General features: G+C 48.0%; 1 protein-coding gene across 4 annotated transcripts in view; it reads left to right on the top strand.

Moving 5' to 3' along the window:
- Window positions 1-568: 568 nt before the first annotated feature.
- TSPOAP1 (TSPO associated protein 1) overlaps window positions 569-15,682 on the top strand; it is a 49,018-nt gene continuing 33,904 nt past the window's right edge. For 2 of the 4 annotated variants that reach the window (XM_083714273.1, XM_083714272.1), the window contains exons 1-5: window positions 569-1,172; window positions 11,555-11,662; window positions 12,637-12,765; window positions 13,061-13,237; window positions 14,642-14,917. In XM_083714273.1, the coding sequence (XP_083570399.1) occupies window positions 972-1,172; window positions 11,555-11,662; window positions 12,637-12,765; window positions 13,061-13,237; window positions 14,642-14,917 (891 nt within the window). In that variant the 5' untranslated portion in view covers window positions 569-971. The remainder of the gene's footprint in view (window positions 1,173-11,554; window positions 11,663-12,636; window positions 12,766-13,060; window positions 13,238-14,641; window positions 14,918-15,682) is intronic. The other 2 variants (XM_083714271.1, XM_083714274.1) reach the window with 2 other exon arrangements.

The raw sequence follows: 15,682 nt of genomic DNA, 5'->3' as shown, positions 1-15,682 counted from the left end.
AAAGCGGTGGGTGGTGGCAGGAGAGCGGAAGGATGGTGATGGACGAAGAGGAGGAGGGAAAGAAAAAGAAGAGGGGTTTCTTGCAAAACTGCCCATCCCAGCAGCCGGGGGGTGGGGGGTCGGTGGGGTGGGGGTTCTAGGCTTCTGCAAGGGGAAGGGGGGCGTAAACCTGCCAAGTCTCCAGGAGGAAGGAGAGGTGGCCCCTTAGGGAGCAGGGCACGGATGCCCATTCCTTGGGCCAGCGCTGCACTGCGGTGTCTGTGCCACCCCACCCCACCCCCAATTCCTAACCTCGAATCAATAGGCAGGCAGCACCCACCGCACTCGTCTCCCTCCCCGTCACCGAAGCACCATTTCCATGGAAACAGCCTGAGAGCGCTTTGCTTATTGGAGGTCTGGCTCCATCGCTGCATCTCCGAGGCCGAGGGGAGTCTCTCTTTCACCCCCCCCCCCCCCGTCTCTCAGAAAAATCCCGATTATTACTAATATTGCAGATCGGGGAAGGGGAGGGGGCGGCGGCTCCCTACCCACCCGCAGCCCTTCTTCTGAGCCAGGATCGGGCCCCAGCTGCTTCTTTGGAGAGGGGGGACCCCCGCCCCCCCCATATCCCCGCCTGGTGACAGCAGCGCCCGCCCTAGGCAGCCGGATTCGCTGCCCGCATCTCCTTTTGTATGCGGTGAGGGGCGGGGAGGCGCTAGCCTCCGCCCCCGCCTCGTTCTTCCTCCTCCCTCCTCCTCCGCCTTCCTCCTATGCTAAGCCAGCGCCAGGCGAGAGCCGCTCGCCAGCATCTCCGGCTGGCCAGTCCTCTCTCGCCATCCCTGCAGTGAAAGGGCCGCCCAGGATGCCTTTTCAGCTGTGATGCCCCCCAGCAAGCGGCTGGTGGAGCCCCCTGGTCCAATCCTGGCAGCAGCATCAGACACCCCCGGATTGGTCCCTTGGGTGCTGCCGCTGTCTCCCCGACACCCAAAGGGATGAAGAGACGAGAGGAGCCCTCTGCAGAGAGCCAGCAGGGAGCCATGCCGGGCAGCGGGGGTGCTGGCAGGGGGGAAGGCGTGAGGGCAGCCCTCCAGGAAGAGGAGGAGGACGAGGAGGTCCCAAGCTGGGGGTCCTCGGAGCAAGCCCCCGCAGAAAGCGCCGCGCTCGGGCACTGCCAGGTGCCCGCATCACCCCAGGTAAGATCCGCCGGCATTTGGGAAGGAGGGTCTAGCATTGTGATTCTTTTAGGATCCATGGAAGAGCCTCCTCCTTCCAAGGCAGTCTATCTCTATGTTCCTGAAGGCAGTGAGAAACCCGGGGAGGGTCGCGTTCCGTAAGCACCTGCTGTCCAGCATTAGAAACAGGTTACTGGGTCTTTGACATGCCCATGGAGTGATAACATCTAGCTGAGTCTTGGGAATGCACTGGAATAGTTAGATGTGGTGGTAGTTCCTCCTCTAAGGGTTAGACAAATTCACCGAGGATTTACCTTCTCAGTCCATGGCAGTATACCTTCATGCCAGGTGCTGGGAGGCAAAGAGGAAGAAGAGGAGGCTGTTTGCAGCATTATTATTATTATTATTATTATTATTATTATTATTATTTAATTATTATTTTGTATTTTCCTTCGGAATATCCTTAAAGGATCTGGCTGGTGACGAAGCTTTGCGTCTTGGTTTCCACAGACAGTCTCTTCCTTATTCACTCCTTGATGGACTCTGACCAGGCTGCAAAATTTAAAATCATGCCGTTTTTAAATGAACTTATAGGCATGCATTTAACTCAGAGATCACCCATTTTTGTTTAAAAAAAAATGAAATTACTGGCAGAGATCACCCATATTATAATTTTTAAAAAAATTAAATTAATGGCTTGCATTTAACTCAGAGATCACCTTAGATAGATAGATAGATTCCCTATCAGGAATATCTTTCTCCCCACAAACCTGTAGCTGACGAATGAGGGATGCAGTAAAGTCTCCTTCTTCATAGCCATGAAGGAGGAACCATGTTTTCCCCACGTTGTAGCTGAGCTGCAGAGACACTGACGGTTTTAAAAATCCTGTTGCAAAGGCAGGCGCCCCCTCCCCACACTTCCCAATTGGGGTTCACAGCCAAGCAGTAAGAAGCTCTTGGTTGAGGGCTCTGGGGCTCTGGGCTCCCTTCCCTTCCGTGGAGGCAAAGGAGAAAACTGCAAGCCACGCTGCCTCAGTGGAACACCCATCTCCAGAGACAGTATACCTGTGAATCCCAGTTGCTGACGGCCAAATAGGAACCTAAGATGGGACTTCTGGATTCGGCCAGTGTCCCATCTAGTCCAGCATCCTGTTCTCACAGTGGCCAACCCGATGCCCAAATGGGAAAGCTGGAAGCAAAACCTGAGCCTTCTCCCCTCCTGTGGTTTCCATCAACTGGTTTTCAGAAGCAATTGCTGCCTCCAGCTGTGGAGGCAGAACATGGCTATTGTGGCCATCAGCCATTTGTGGGCTCAACTCCGCATCTCCTACTTGTGGGCTTTCCAGAATAGGCATCTTTGTGGCTACTGTGAGAATAGAGTGCTGCACCGGACAGACCTTTCACCTGGGCTTTTTTTATCCGGCAGCTGATCATAGCTAGGTATCCTTGGACTCCAAGCTCTCATCAGCCCCAGCCAGCAGGACCAATGGTCAGATGTGATGGTAGGAGGAGCTCACAGCTTCTGGGTGGCAGCATGGTGACTATCCCAGACCTGCTAAGTGTCCAAACAGGTTTGTGAATAACCACCCATACGAGCCTAGTAATAACTGGTTTGGGGCAAGCAAATAGCCAGGGTTCCTGCATGAGGCTATAATGTTCCTGACCCCCCAGCTGTTGGCGTTGAAATGATTCATGTTTCTATAAATGACCTTATGGACTAGTATATTTTTTTTGGAGGGTGGGTGAGGCTGGAAGCTTCTATGGACATCTTTGCAAGTTTACCTCTCGCATATTTGTCCTCCATTATCCCAATAACCACTTATTTGATAGAAGGCAGCTGATGATCTTAAGAGTCATAGAATTGTAGAGTTGGGTGGGATCCCAACCCCTTGCAAAGCCAGAATCACAGCTAAAGAATCCTGGACAGATGATTTTCCAACCTCTGCTAGGAAACCTCCAGTGGAGGAGAGTCTGCCACCTTCTGAAGTTATCTTACTATCTGCTAATGGAACTTGGGGCACAGAGTCGTCAGAGGACAGTGGCTGGTTTAAGGCCAGCTGGTCAAGCTGAGGTGCAAACAGTGTCCCTTTGCAGCTCTGGATGTGTAGCTCAGTGGCAGATCGTCTGCCTTGCATGCAGAAGGTCCCAGGTTCAATCCCCAGTGGTCTCTCCAGATAAGGCTGGAAATATCCCCTGGCTGAAACCCTGGAGAGTTGCTGCCAGTCAGCGTTGGCAGTCCTGAGCTGGATGGACCTGGCTGAGGATGGGCCACAGCTCAGTGGCAGAGCATCTGCTAGACATTCAGAAGGCCCCAGTTTCATTCGGTTGTATTTTTAAATAGGCCCCCTGTTTGCAACCCTGGAGAGCCACTGCCAGTCAGTGTCGACAATACTGAGCTAGATGGGCTGACTATAAGGCAATGTCTGATGTTCTGCATACCCATAACCATTATACAACACTTCCTTTTGGTTGTGGCTTCTGCTCCCCCCCAAGCAGGAAACTGAGGGCAGCAGCAACCCCTCCCCACTTTGAAATCCCGGGAGAGGCAAGGATTCAAGATGCTATTCAGCCAGGAAGCTCACTGGATGACCCTTGCCTGGGCTAGTCAGCATCTCTCAGCCTAACCTACCTCACAGGGCTGTTGTGAGGGTAAAAGGAGGAGGGGAAGAGCCATGTGCAAAACCTTGAGCTCTTTGGAAGAAAAGGTGGCGTATAAATTTAAGAAGTTGTAGCTGCTACTTCTGACAGTGGAGGTACACAGCCGTCGTGGCTAATAGCCATCAGCAGCTTCCCTCATGAATTTGATTCATAGCATTATAGAGTTGGAAGGGACCCATATGACCATCTAGTCCAACACCCTGCAAAGCAGGAATCTCAACTAAGGAATGGTTTCCAAGCTGTCCAAAATGAGGAAAGGGTGTCTGTGGCTACTAGCCACGATGGCTCTTCTCTGCCTCCACAGTCGGAGGCAGCCATGCTTCTGAATACCAGTTGCTGGAAAACACAGGAGAGGAGAGGGCTCTTGCGCTCGGATCCTGCTTGCTAGTTTCCCAGAAGATGCATCTGGTTCACTGCTGTGGGAACAGGATGCTGGATTCAATGGGCCCTTGGCTCTTCTTCTTAATGCCCTTTTAATCATTCATTGGTGACTTCGCCCCTTTGCAATGGGGAGTTCGGACAGAAGCAAGAATCTTCCTCTCTCAGGCCAAGCTCCTTTTGCGGCTGTTGCAGCTCTGCAACGCTATACAGCTAAGCTTCCATTCTCCACCCTGGAGAGGCAAGAGATGACAGCCTGTTCTTTCACCCTGCCGGCTGGCGAAATCTCCGCTCCACCGGGTCCTGTTTTTTGGGGAGAAATTGGGCTGGTTCCTTCCCGCTGCATCCCTGCGTCAGAGCGAAGGAGGCAGGGCCTGCGTTGCTCTTTCCAGAACAGACGCTTCTCCCTCACCTTAGAATGGGGTGATCTTGCAAGGAAGCCTATCAGCTGTATGGGAAGAGCACCCCACCTCCCCAAACATCTGATTCTTATTATGCTAAAGTCTTCACACACACCTCATACAAATCCAGGAAAAAATGAATATTTTTACTGCTGAAAAACTGGTCTTCTAGAAGGTCCAGGGAGGGGATAACCTTGCCACAGGTTTTGAGGACCTCTGGTCTTAGGAGCACGGGTCAGCCACCCCCTCTCTGGACTGCTGCCAAGTCTCATTTTGGAGGAAGTTCTTTCACTCTTCCATATCCCAGGGCTTGCTCGAATGGGGCCAAACTGGTCGAAGGCACATAGCAGACCCTCCAAGTATCCCTATTTTCCATGACAGTCCCAGATTTACAGAAACCATCCCGGTTTCTGATTTGATCCCAGAATGTCCCACTTTTCCACTGGACCTCTCTATTTTCATCAGAGAAATGTTGGAGGGTATGGAGACATCTGAACCACCTGAAGATAGTTTTTTAATGCTTAATTTTTATTATGCATTTATATATGTTGGAAGATGCCCAGAGTGGCTGGGGAAATATAGTCAGATGGGCAGGGTATAAATAGTAAAAGAGTAATAGTAACAGAAGTAGTAGCAGACACTCCGTGTCCCTATTTTCCAGGGACGTCCCTGATTTAGAGAAACCGGCCCGGTTTCTGACTTGATCCCAAAATGCCCCACTTTTCCTTAGGATGTCCCTATTTTCACTGAAGAAATGTTGGAGGATATGGAGTTATGAGACCTCCTGAGCGAAGGAGATAAGTAACGACACAAACTTTAGAAGACATCTGAAAACAGCCCTATATAGTGTATAGGGAAGGGTTGTTTTTTTAATGTTCAATGTTTTATTATGTCTTTATATATGTTGGAAACTGCCCAGAGTGGCTGGGGCAACCCTGTAAGATGTGTGGGGTATAAACAGTAAAATTATCATTATGGAATGGGACATTCCTATTTTCATCAGATAAATGTTGGAGGGTATGACATAGGAGCTCACTGGAAGGACAGATCGTGAAGCTGAGGCTCCAATACTTTGGCCACCTCATGAGAAGAGAAGACTCCCTGGAAAAGACACTGATGTTGGGAAAGATGGAGGGCACAAGGAGAAGGGGACGACAGAGGACAAGATGGCTGGACAGTGCTCTCGAAGTTACCAGCATGAGTTTGACCAAACTGTGGGAGGCAGTGGAAGACAGGAGTGCCTGGCGTGCTTTGGTCCATGGGGTCACGAAGAGTCGGATGTGACTAAACGACTAAACAACAACAACAACAACATGACATAGGAAGATGCCAGATGCTTGTCTCATCTAGCTCAGCATTGTCTACACTGACTGGCAGCAGCTCTCCAGAATTTCAGGCAGGGGACACCCCCAGGCTTACCTGGAGACTTTGGGGGTGGAAGCTGAGGTCTTCTGCATGCAAAGCTCTGCCAGTGAGCTGAGAACTAAGTAAGATTCCAGTCGTCCTGGTTCTGGAGAAAAGACATTAAATGGGCACCTGCCTTCTCCTGAGCGCCACGCTGGTTGTCCTTTTTTATTGTGTAGTCATGATTAATTCTACTCATCATGGTGTGGTGATATTAGGGTGGTTAAGCTCTATAGGATCCCACTTTCAATACTGTGAAGTTTCTGGCGTAAAGCTGAAGATTTTTGTTTGTTTTTTTAGGGAATGAGGGGGGTCTGCCACTGTTTCAGATTTCTGCATCTCTTCAGCTTATATAATACAGGCTGGGTTGATGATTGGAGCCGGGAGGTAGGTTTGTGTGTGTGTGTGTGTGTTTGTGTGTGTGTGTTGGAGCTTCTCTTAAGATATGCTTGCAGAGAAGGTAAGCCTTAAAGCAGTGTACATTTCAGTGCTTCTGGGTGTTGCAAATCTGAGGGGAAGAAGGGAGGAGAGGTGATTTGACCTCATTTTCTAGGGAAATGGTGGGGGAAAGCAATTGCGTTTGTGTGTCTCCCTTGAGCATTAAAACTCTCAGAACTGCCTTTCTGGTTGTGGCTACTGAGCCTACTTCTTTGTCTGACGATGCTCAACCAAGGAGACCCGAGTCAAAGCTGTTTTGCCTGTGCCTTTGGTTATATCAAGGGGATATTATTATCACTAATTTATTAATTGCCTTCTACACAATCATCTCAAGGTGCTGTATGATGCAAACAGAGACACCAAAGAGACAACTTTTAGTGTGGCAGCACCTACACTTTGGAACTCCCTGCTTAGTGATAGCATACAGATATCTTCACTGTACTATTTTTTGGTGCCTGATAAAAAAAAAATCTTGTTTAGAGATGCCTCCTACCCTGATATTTAGAAAGCTGGTGTAGTCCTGATCTGTCGGTTGTCATTTTAACTTTTTGAAAGTTTTAGATTATTGCTGTTATTTTTTTCTATTGATAATTTTATCCTTTAATTTGTTTGTTTCTCTTTTACAATCCAGTGGCATATAAATTTTTATTAAATAAATAAATAAATAAATAAATAAATAAATTTGTTATTGATGTGTGTTTATCTACCAGCCGTCTCCAGTCCTGCTACCCTTCTCCTTGTGTTTTGGACATAACACTTTCTATGAACCCGCCCCCCAGGCAGTATGTCCCAATTTTCACAGATGTTGGGAATTATAGTCCAGCAACATCTGGAGGGCCAGAGATGTTCCTCACCCCTGATACCTAGCCACTCTGCAGATGGTATCCCGACTGCTATTATGACAGCTGCTGTGCTGATATGACCATTTGCGTGGTTTGAGCAATGTGGAACTCCTTGCTACAAGATGTGGCAATATACAAAATGAGATTAGGCGGGTTAGTGGAGGAGAGGCCTGCCCACTGCTGTGAGTCGTGATGGCTGTATGGAAGCAGCTTCTGAGACACCCTATCCCTCAATACCCTGTTTCCCCAAAATAAGACAGTGTCTTATATTAATTTTTGCTCCCAAAGATGTGCCAAGTCTTATTTTCAGGGCATGTCTTATTTTTCCATGAAGAAGAATACGGTACACATATTCCAGGGAGGCCTTATGTTTGGGGGAGGCCTTATTATTGGGGAGGTCTTATTTTTAGGGGGATGCCTTATATTACAGCAAGAGGCAAAACTGGAAGTATGTCTTATTTTCGGGGATGTCTTACTTTCAGGGAAACAGGGTAGTAATTGTGGAAGAATAGCAGCAGAAGAAGGCATTGCTTCTGGTCTACCCAGAGGCATCTGCCTGCCTTGGGAAGCTGGATGTTGGGTTAGATGCATCCCCTTGATCTGATCTACCTGGACCATATGGGATAAAGAAAACTAAAATGAGCTGTTGTTTTTCAGATTTGCAACACTCAAACACCTGTTCTCTATCAGCCAGGAATAGGGGGGGGGGGGGAGGATCCTGTCCAACATTGCCACAGGAGTAGGAAGGGACTCTAGCTCAGTGGGCACAGAACCTGCTTTGCATGCAGAAGGTCCCAGGTTCAGGCCCCAGCGTCTCCAATTAGGACTGGGAATGTCCCTTATGTAAAACCTCGGAGAGAGGTGCTGGCAGCCAGTGTAGGCAATCCTGAGATAGCTGGATCAATGCTCTGATTTTGCACAAGAAGCTCCTATTTATTTCAGTCTTTTCCGCAGGACATTGAGAACTAGCATCTTACTAGAGAAAGTGGGCACATGGCTCAACGTGTAGAGCATCTGGCTTGTATGCAGAAGATCTCAGGTTTAGCCCCCTAGGTAACCCCCTCTTCCCCTGGAGTGGTACCACCCACTTTGGGAATCATGGGATTACATGGCTTGGAAAGAGATCACATCCACACCATACATGGAGAACACATTACTTTCCTCCAAAGAATCCCGGGAACTTGGGTTTTGAAAAGGTTGCTAGGAATTGCAGCTCTGCGAGGAGAAAACAACTCTCCATCTTGCCCCAGCATGCATAAAATAAATGCATTTTGGGACACATTTCTTGGCTGGAGAGCAAAATGCAGATAAGTGCAAATTTTGAAGAAAGGATGTTTCTCACTCTGCATATCTGTGAATTAGGCAGGTCCCTTAAATGTGAACTAACTCAAACTTTCCCCCTCTCCATCATTCTCCCTTCGTAGTTGAGGATCTGAGGGCAAGGATGAGCCGCTTGAGCTCTCTGCCTTGCGCAACCCAGATAGCCCTGCTGCGTTTCCACGGAGGCCCTGCTCCACTTTCAAAGGTTACCTTGCCCTCCTCGTTAAACGTTTGCGCCAGATTTGTAGTCTGCGCCTGTCACTTCGAGTCATTATCCTCGAGATGCCTTCTGGTGTCACCGCTTCCCGGAATCAAATGGTCCGTCCTGTCACAGGAGCCTGCGCCAATTAGTTTTCGTTCAGTGAGGTTCGACCTTGAGCGCCGGAGATGCTTTTGAAAGCACTCGGTCATTTCACAGGAAGATCGTCTCTCACCAGTTTAAAAAGAATTCAAAGAGGCAGTTAAGTGCAGGAGAGAAGTTGCAAATGGCAGAAGCTGTTAGCACAGCCTTTCCTGGAATGGCACATTATTTTCCATCATTTGAGGCTGCTGCTGGGTTTTTGTTTAATACAGTGGTACCTCGGGTTACATATGCTTCAGGTTACATACGTTTCAGGTTACAGACTCCGCTAACCCAGAAATAGTGCTTCAGGTTAAGAACTTTGCTTCAGGATGAGAACAGAAATCGCGTAGCGGCAGCAGGAGGCCCCATTAGCTAAAGTGGTGCTTCAGGTTAAGAACAGTTTCAGGTTAAGAACGGACCTCCGGAACAAATTAAGTACTTAACCTGAGGTACCACTGTAAAGGTAATAGAATCTTAGAATTGGAAGGGATCCCCAAAGGTCAACTAGTCCAACCCCCTGCAACGCAGGAATTGAAGCCCAAGGATCCCTGCCAGGTGGCCATCCAACGTCTGCTTAAAAAATTCCAAAGAAGGAGAGTCCAACACCTAGCGAGGGAGTTTGCTCCACGGTGGAACTACTCTTACCATCAGAAGCGTATTCCCAATGTTTAGTCATAATCTCCTGTTTGCAATTGTGTGGGTTTTTTTAAAACCGTTTTATTAGCAATTTCAACATAACAACATATCAAAACATATCATATTCAATCCCCCCCTTTCCCCCCCACCCACTCAAACCCACCCGTCCCCTCCCCCAGAGACTTCCCTCAGCTCCTCTCTCTGATTTCTCAGCACATATTATTCTCTGCATGTGATATAATTATACAAATCCTTACATTATCTGTCTACCATGTTATCAATCAATAAATTTGTGTATGTTTATTCAAAACCTGCCAAGGAGTCCAATTCATTTTGTTGTTTTTTTTAAGTAATGTGTGAAAAGTTCCCATTCTTCTTTAAAGTCACAGTTGTCCTCATCTTGCAGTTTGTATGTCAATTTAGCCAGTTCTGCATAGTTCATCAATTTCTCTTGCCACTGTGCTTTTGTCGGGGTTTCCTCATTCTTCCATCCTTGTGCTATCAAGACTCTTGTCGCGGTTGTTGCATACACAAATAAATTCTTTGTTTTCCTTGGCAGGTCTTGTCCTACAATCCCTAACAAAAATGCTTCTGTGGTGTTTTTTTTGCAAATGTCATTTTAAACATTTTCTTCAATTCATTATATATCATTTCCCTTTTTTAAAAAAATTCTCTACATTCCCACCACATATGAATCTCCTGTTTGCAATGGGAATCCATCAGTTTCGGTCCTCCACTCGATAGAAGCAAGCTTGCTCTATCTTCTCTGTGATGGCCCCTCAGATATTTGAAGATGGCTCTCATAACTCCTTTCACTCTTCTCTGTATGTGGTTTTCTGATCTTCTTTTCAGTTTGCCACCGGATTACAACAGTAAACAGAATCTTACAGCAGCCTCCCTATCATGATCCTCCAGAGGTTCCGGACTCCAATTCCCATCAGCCCCGTTCATTGTGGGGAAATACCTGTCACTCAGTGGCAGAAGATCTGCTTTGCATGCAGAAGGTCCCAGGTTCAGACCTCAATGACATCTCCACATAGGACTGGAGATGTCTACTGCCTGAAACTCTGGAGAGCCACTGCTAGTCAGTGTAGACAAAACTGGATTAGGTGGATTAATGATCTGACTTGGTGCAAGGCAAGGATGATGGGAGTTGTAGTCCAACATGTCTGGAACGCATTAGCTTGGAGCCAGGTGCCATACTGGAATTCATATATGTCTGTCTTGCATTCTAGCAGGGTGGATTAATTCTGTGCTGTTCTCTCAGCCACTGCCCAGATTCTGGTCTGCTTCTCTTCCCTTGGATTACCAACTGTCAGGTGCTTGAACTGAAGATCATTCAGTAGCCTGTTTAATAAACCTGCCGTGCTAACAAGATCCGGGTGGAACCTCAAGTTTAGATAGGCGACAGCTATTTTATTATTTATGCACATATAATTTTGTAACAAGAAAAAATAAATAAAGAGAGAATTTTTTTAGGTAAACTGTTTAGAGGTCATTTGTTCAAGGAAACAGTAAATACATTTTGTTAAATAAACAATAAACTGAAAAATTGAAAAAATAAATTCTGTGTCAATCTAACATTTGACAACAGGACAGTTACTGGGTGTCGTTCCTTTGGTTTATTAAATGCCCTTCAGCAAAAGGTCCCCGCAATTCTAAAAGACAACACTAAAAACATTTAAAGACATATTACAGTCGCAAGAATAAGGCAGGTTCTAAAATATGTATATCATTGTCAGGTGTCAAAGTCCAGGGTAAAAAAGGTTTCCTGTCTCAGTGGAAATAGGTGTGGCCAAAGGAAGAGGGGTGTGGCTGAAGAAAAGGGTGTGGTTAGAGAAAGGGGTGTGGCCAAATGAATTAGGGTGTGGCTAAATATGTGGGTGCAGCTAAAAGAAGGGGTGTGGCTAAAAAACTGAAGAAAAGTACATTCAAGAGATCTTTCTAAAACATGTCTGCCACACTCTCTCTCTCACTTCCCAGTACGGTGTGAGTTACCGTTGTCTCCTGCGTCAGAACCAAGTCCTCCTTACAGCGCTGGAGGAGCTGCAGTCCCGCTGTGCCGCCCTGAAGAAGGAGAACAGCCTGCTGGTGAGGAGGCGCTTGGGAGCGGGAAACCTTCCAACGAGATCAGGCAACACCAGTCTTCCCCAAACGAGTGCCTTCCAGAGGTTGTTGGACTACAGCTCCCATCAGCCCAAGCCAGCATGGCCATGTGATGCTGAGGATGATGGGATCTCTTGTCCTAAACATCTGGGAGCCACCAGGCATGTTTAGGGGAACATCCTCCTGGTTGGCTGGAATCCCACAGTCCAGATCTTCCTCATTTTCTGACTTAAAATACTTTCACCCCACTTTATAGCAAGCTTTATTCCAGTTGGGGGTCACACATAATCTGTCAGGGGTCACCAAATGATTGTGGAATGGGCTTAAGTTCATAGTGGGCAGGGCCAGGGCCAAAAGAAACACCATCTATGCTCCTTAGGCTCACTCAGCTGGAGCTGCTGCCTGTCAGTGTAGACAGTACAGTGGTATCAGGTTACATATGCTCCAGGTTACAAACTCCACTAACCCAGAAATAGTACCTTGGGTTAAGAACTTTGCTTCAGGATGAGAACAGAAATCATGCGGCAGCGGTGCAGCGGCAGCAGGAGGCCCCATTAGCTAAAGTGGTGTCTCAGATTAAGAACAGTTTCAGGTTAAGAACAGACCACCAGAACGAATTAAGTTCATAACCCGAGGTACCACTGTACTGGGTCAGACAATGACCTGTCACCTGACTCAGTTTAAGGCAGCTTCCTTGAACCATGAGGACTGGGATCTTAGCTCAGTGGTAGAGCATCTGCTTTTCAGGGGCTGGGAATGTCTGACACCCTGGAGAGTCTCTGCCAGCCAGGGTCAATGAACTAAACAGGCTAAGGGTCTGCAACCTCTGCCGCATGGCAGGGCCAGCCCCAGCAATTGCTGCAGAGGACTCAAACTTCCTCCCTCCCTCCCTCCCTCCCTCCCTCCCTCCCTTCCTTCCTTCCTTCCTTCCTTCCTTCCCACCCCTTCCCCTCTCTCAGCACAAGAGCTGCTTCCCAGAGACTCAGGAGAAAGTGAGGCACCTGAAGAGGAAAAATGCTGAGCTGGCCGTCATCGCCAAGCGCCTGGAGGAAAGGGCACGGAAGCTCCAGGAAGCCAACCTCAAAGTAGTAAGTGCGGGAAGAAGGTGCCTTGTGGCAGACATCCCCCACCACTGGGGTAGAAAACATAGAGGCAAGCGGACCATAGATTTGGTTTAGTAAAAGGCAGCCTCTTGTGCCCGTATCTAGAATCATAGCATGGCAGAGTGGGAAGGCACCCCAGAGGTCATCTAGCCCAACCCCATGCATTGCAGCTAAAGAATCCCCAACAGACTCCGAACCCTGCTTAAAAGCCTCGAATAAAGGAGAACCGGCCACCTTCCCAGGTAGTCTGCTCTACTGTCTTGTTCTCTTTCTGCTGCAGGTCAACACCCCGGTTGCGGTGAAGGGCTCCTGTGCGGGACTCTGCAAGAAGGCCCTGGCCCGCCAGCGGGCTATGGACCTGCGCGAGCAAGCCAGTGTGCTGCTGGCAAAGGACAAGCAGATCAACGCCCTGCAGCAGGAATGCCAAGACCTGCAGGCCAAAATCACGTCGGGAAAGGTGAAGGTTCCATGCAGAGATATCTTGGGTTTGCAGAGGGGTGCGGAAAGTGTGTGCGGAAAGCAGCCTGGTGCATGGAGGCCCCCGGAAAGTTGGGCCAAAAATGGTTCAGAAAGCAGCTCTCTGCGGTTTCAGACCAGGGGACTTGGCAGCCCTTTGTAGAGAGATGCTGTCAGGATTGGGCTTTCTGCATACAAAAAAAGATACCCTACCCTTTCCCCAAACTTGACTTAATTCCTTTAAAAAGGCTTAATTCTGTTTGAAATGATTTTTATACAAAGTACCGAACAGCAGGCAGCAAGCGCTGCCTTTACAGTCCTTTAATGTGGAGAGGGATGCTTATCGTACTGTGTGGAGTTCTGGTCGCCTCACCTCTAAAAGGATATTGGAAAAGGGCCACCCGAATGAGAAAAGGGCCACCTGAATGACCGAGGGGATGGAGTGACTCCCCTATGAAGAAAAGTTGCAGCATTTGGGACTTTTTAGTTTAGAGAAAATGGGACGCGGGTGGCGCTGTGGGTAAAACCTCAGTGCCTAGGACTTGCTGATCGTAAGGTCGGCGGTTCGAATCCCCGTGGCGGGGTGAGCTCCCGTCGTTCAGTCCTGGCTCCTGCCCACCTAGCAGTTCGAAAGCACCCTTAAGTGCAAGTAGATAAATAGGGACCGCTTTATAGCGGGAAGGTAAACGGCGTTTCCGTGTGCTGCGCTGGTGCTGGCCACGTGACCCGGAAGTGTCTGTGGACAGCGCTGGCCCCCGGCCTCTTAAGTGAGATGGGCGCACAACCCTAGAGTCTGTCAAGACTGGCCCATACGGGCAGGGGTACCTTTACCTAGTTTAGAGAAAAGGCGAGTAAGAGGTGACGTAGAAGCTTTTTAAAATTATGCATAGCATGGAGAAAGTGGATTGAGAAAGGTTTTTCTTCCTCCCTCGTAACACTAGAACTCGTGGGCACCCAATGAAGTTGGACGTGGGAAGATTCAGGACTGATAAAGTACTTCTTCATGCACTGTGTGGTTAAACTATGGAACTCCCTCCCACAGGAGGCAGGGATATCCAACGACCTAGACACCTTTGAAAGAGGATTAGACACATTCATGGAGGAGAGAGTTTTTATGGCTCTTAGCTCCAATATCGATGCTCTGCCTCCACCGATTACCTTCTGCTGGAAACCACAGGAGGGGAGAGTTGCTCTTGCGTTTGGATCCTGGTTGCTGGTTTCCCACAATGGGCATCTGACTGGTCACTGTGAGAACAGGAAGCCAGACTAGATGGGCCAATGATGCAATGATGCAGCAATCTCTTATTATATTCCCTTGTTCATTGAGGAACTGATAAACCAGCTGAGATTTCTTCAAATCTAGAAGCAACCCTATAGGTGATGGTGATGGTTTGTGTCTTCCTAGGAAGCTTCTTCTCCTTGCCTCCCCCTCCTGGACTTCCGCCACCTGCTCCGAGAGTCGCAGAAGGAGGTGCTGCGTCTACAGAGGCAGATCGCCCTGAAGAATTTCAAGGCATCCCTAGGCTCTCACAGCCAGGGGTCAGGGGACGCTTCCTTGGCATCAGTCATGGGCATGGGTTCCTCTGCACCAGCCCTGCCGGCCTACTCAAATGGCTTTTCTCCTTCAAGGGTCTCACGGCAGCGAAATGTGCTGTCCTCTGCAGTGGAGGCAGTGAGGAAGGTAAACTGCTTATAGACTTGCACTTCAAACTTCTGTGCTTATTGTTAAGTCCCGCTCGTTATCATCACATTAGATGCAAGTGTACGTCCTTTCTGGTTTGCTTTGTAAATAAGACATTTGGCCAGGTTTCTTGCAGGGGGACATATATCAAGCATGTACATTAAGCATGCAATGAACGTTGGATGATTAATTAACTGAATTTGTATACTGCCAGATACCCACAGGTCTCAGGTAGTTCACAAGATAAAATCACAATGTAAAAACATATAATACATAATAAAAACAAAACAAAAACAACACAATAATCCCCCCCATTCCCAACACATTTTAAAAGAGGAACGTTTTTGCCTGGTGCCTAAAGGTGTACTGTATAATGAAGGTGCCAGCTGAACCTCTCTGAGTTTTTATGTAGCTGTGGCTTCTGCCCTGAACTGCTAGATCCAGCGGGTGCTTTTCAACTAAGTTTTACTCAGAGCAGATGTACTGAAATTAATGAACATGACAAAGTTAGGCCCGTTAATTTCAGCAGGTGTACTCTGAGTAAAACCGAATTGAAGGCTGCCCAGCATCAAAACAAAAGGTACCCTCATCAGGTCTCTGTCTTGCATAAATCTAAACGTGGTGATCATTATCACAACAAGAGAAGTAATTTATCATTCTTATTACAATTAATTTATTAAGCCACCGCCTCAAGGCAATTTACACACGAAACCACGAAGAACAGTTAGATTTCACCATTGCTTTGCCCTAAGGTAGAGTCTAAAG

Source organism: Podarcis gaigeae, assembly GCF_964106915.1.
Source record: "Podarcis gaigeae genome assembly, chromosome: 15".
NCBI lineage: Eukaryota > Metazoa > Chordata > Lepidosauria > Squamata > Lacertidae > Podarcis > Podarcis gaigeae.
The sequence above is the reverse complement of the archived record's forward strand: the minus strand, read 5'-3'. Positions and strand labels throughout refer to the sequence as shown.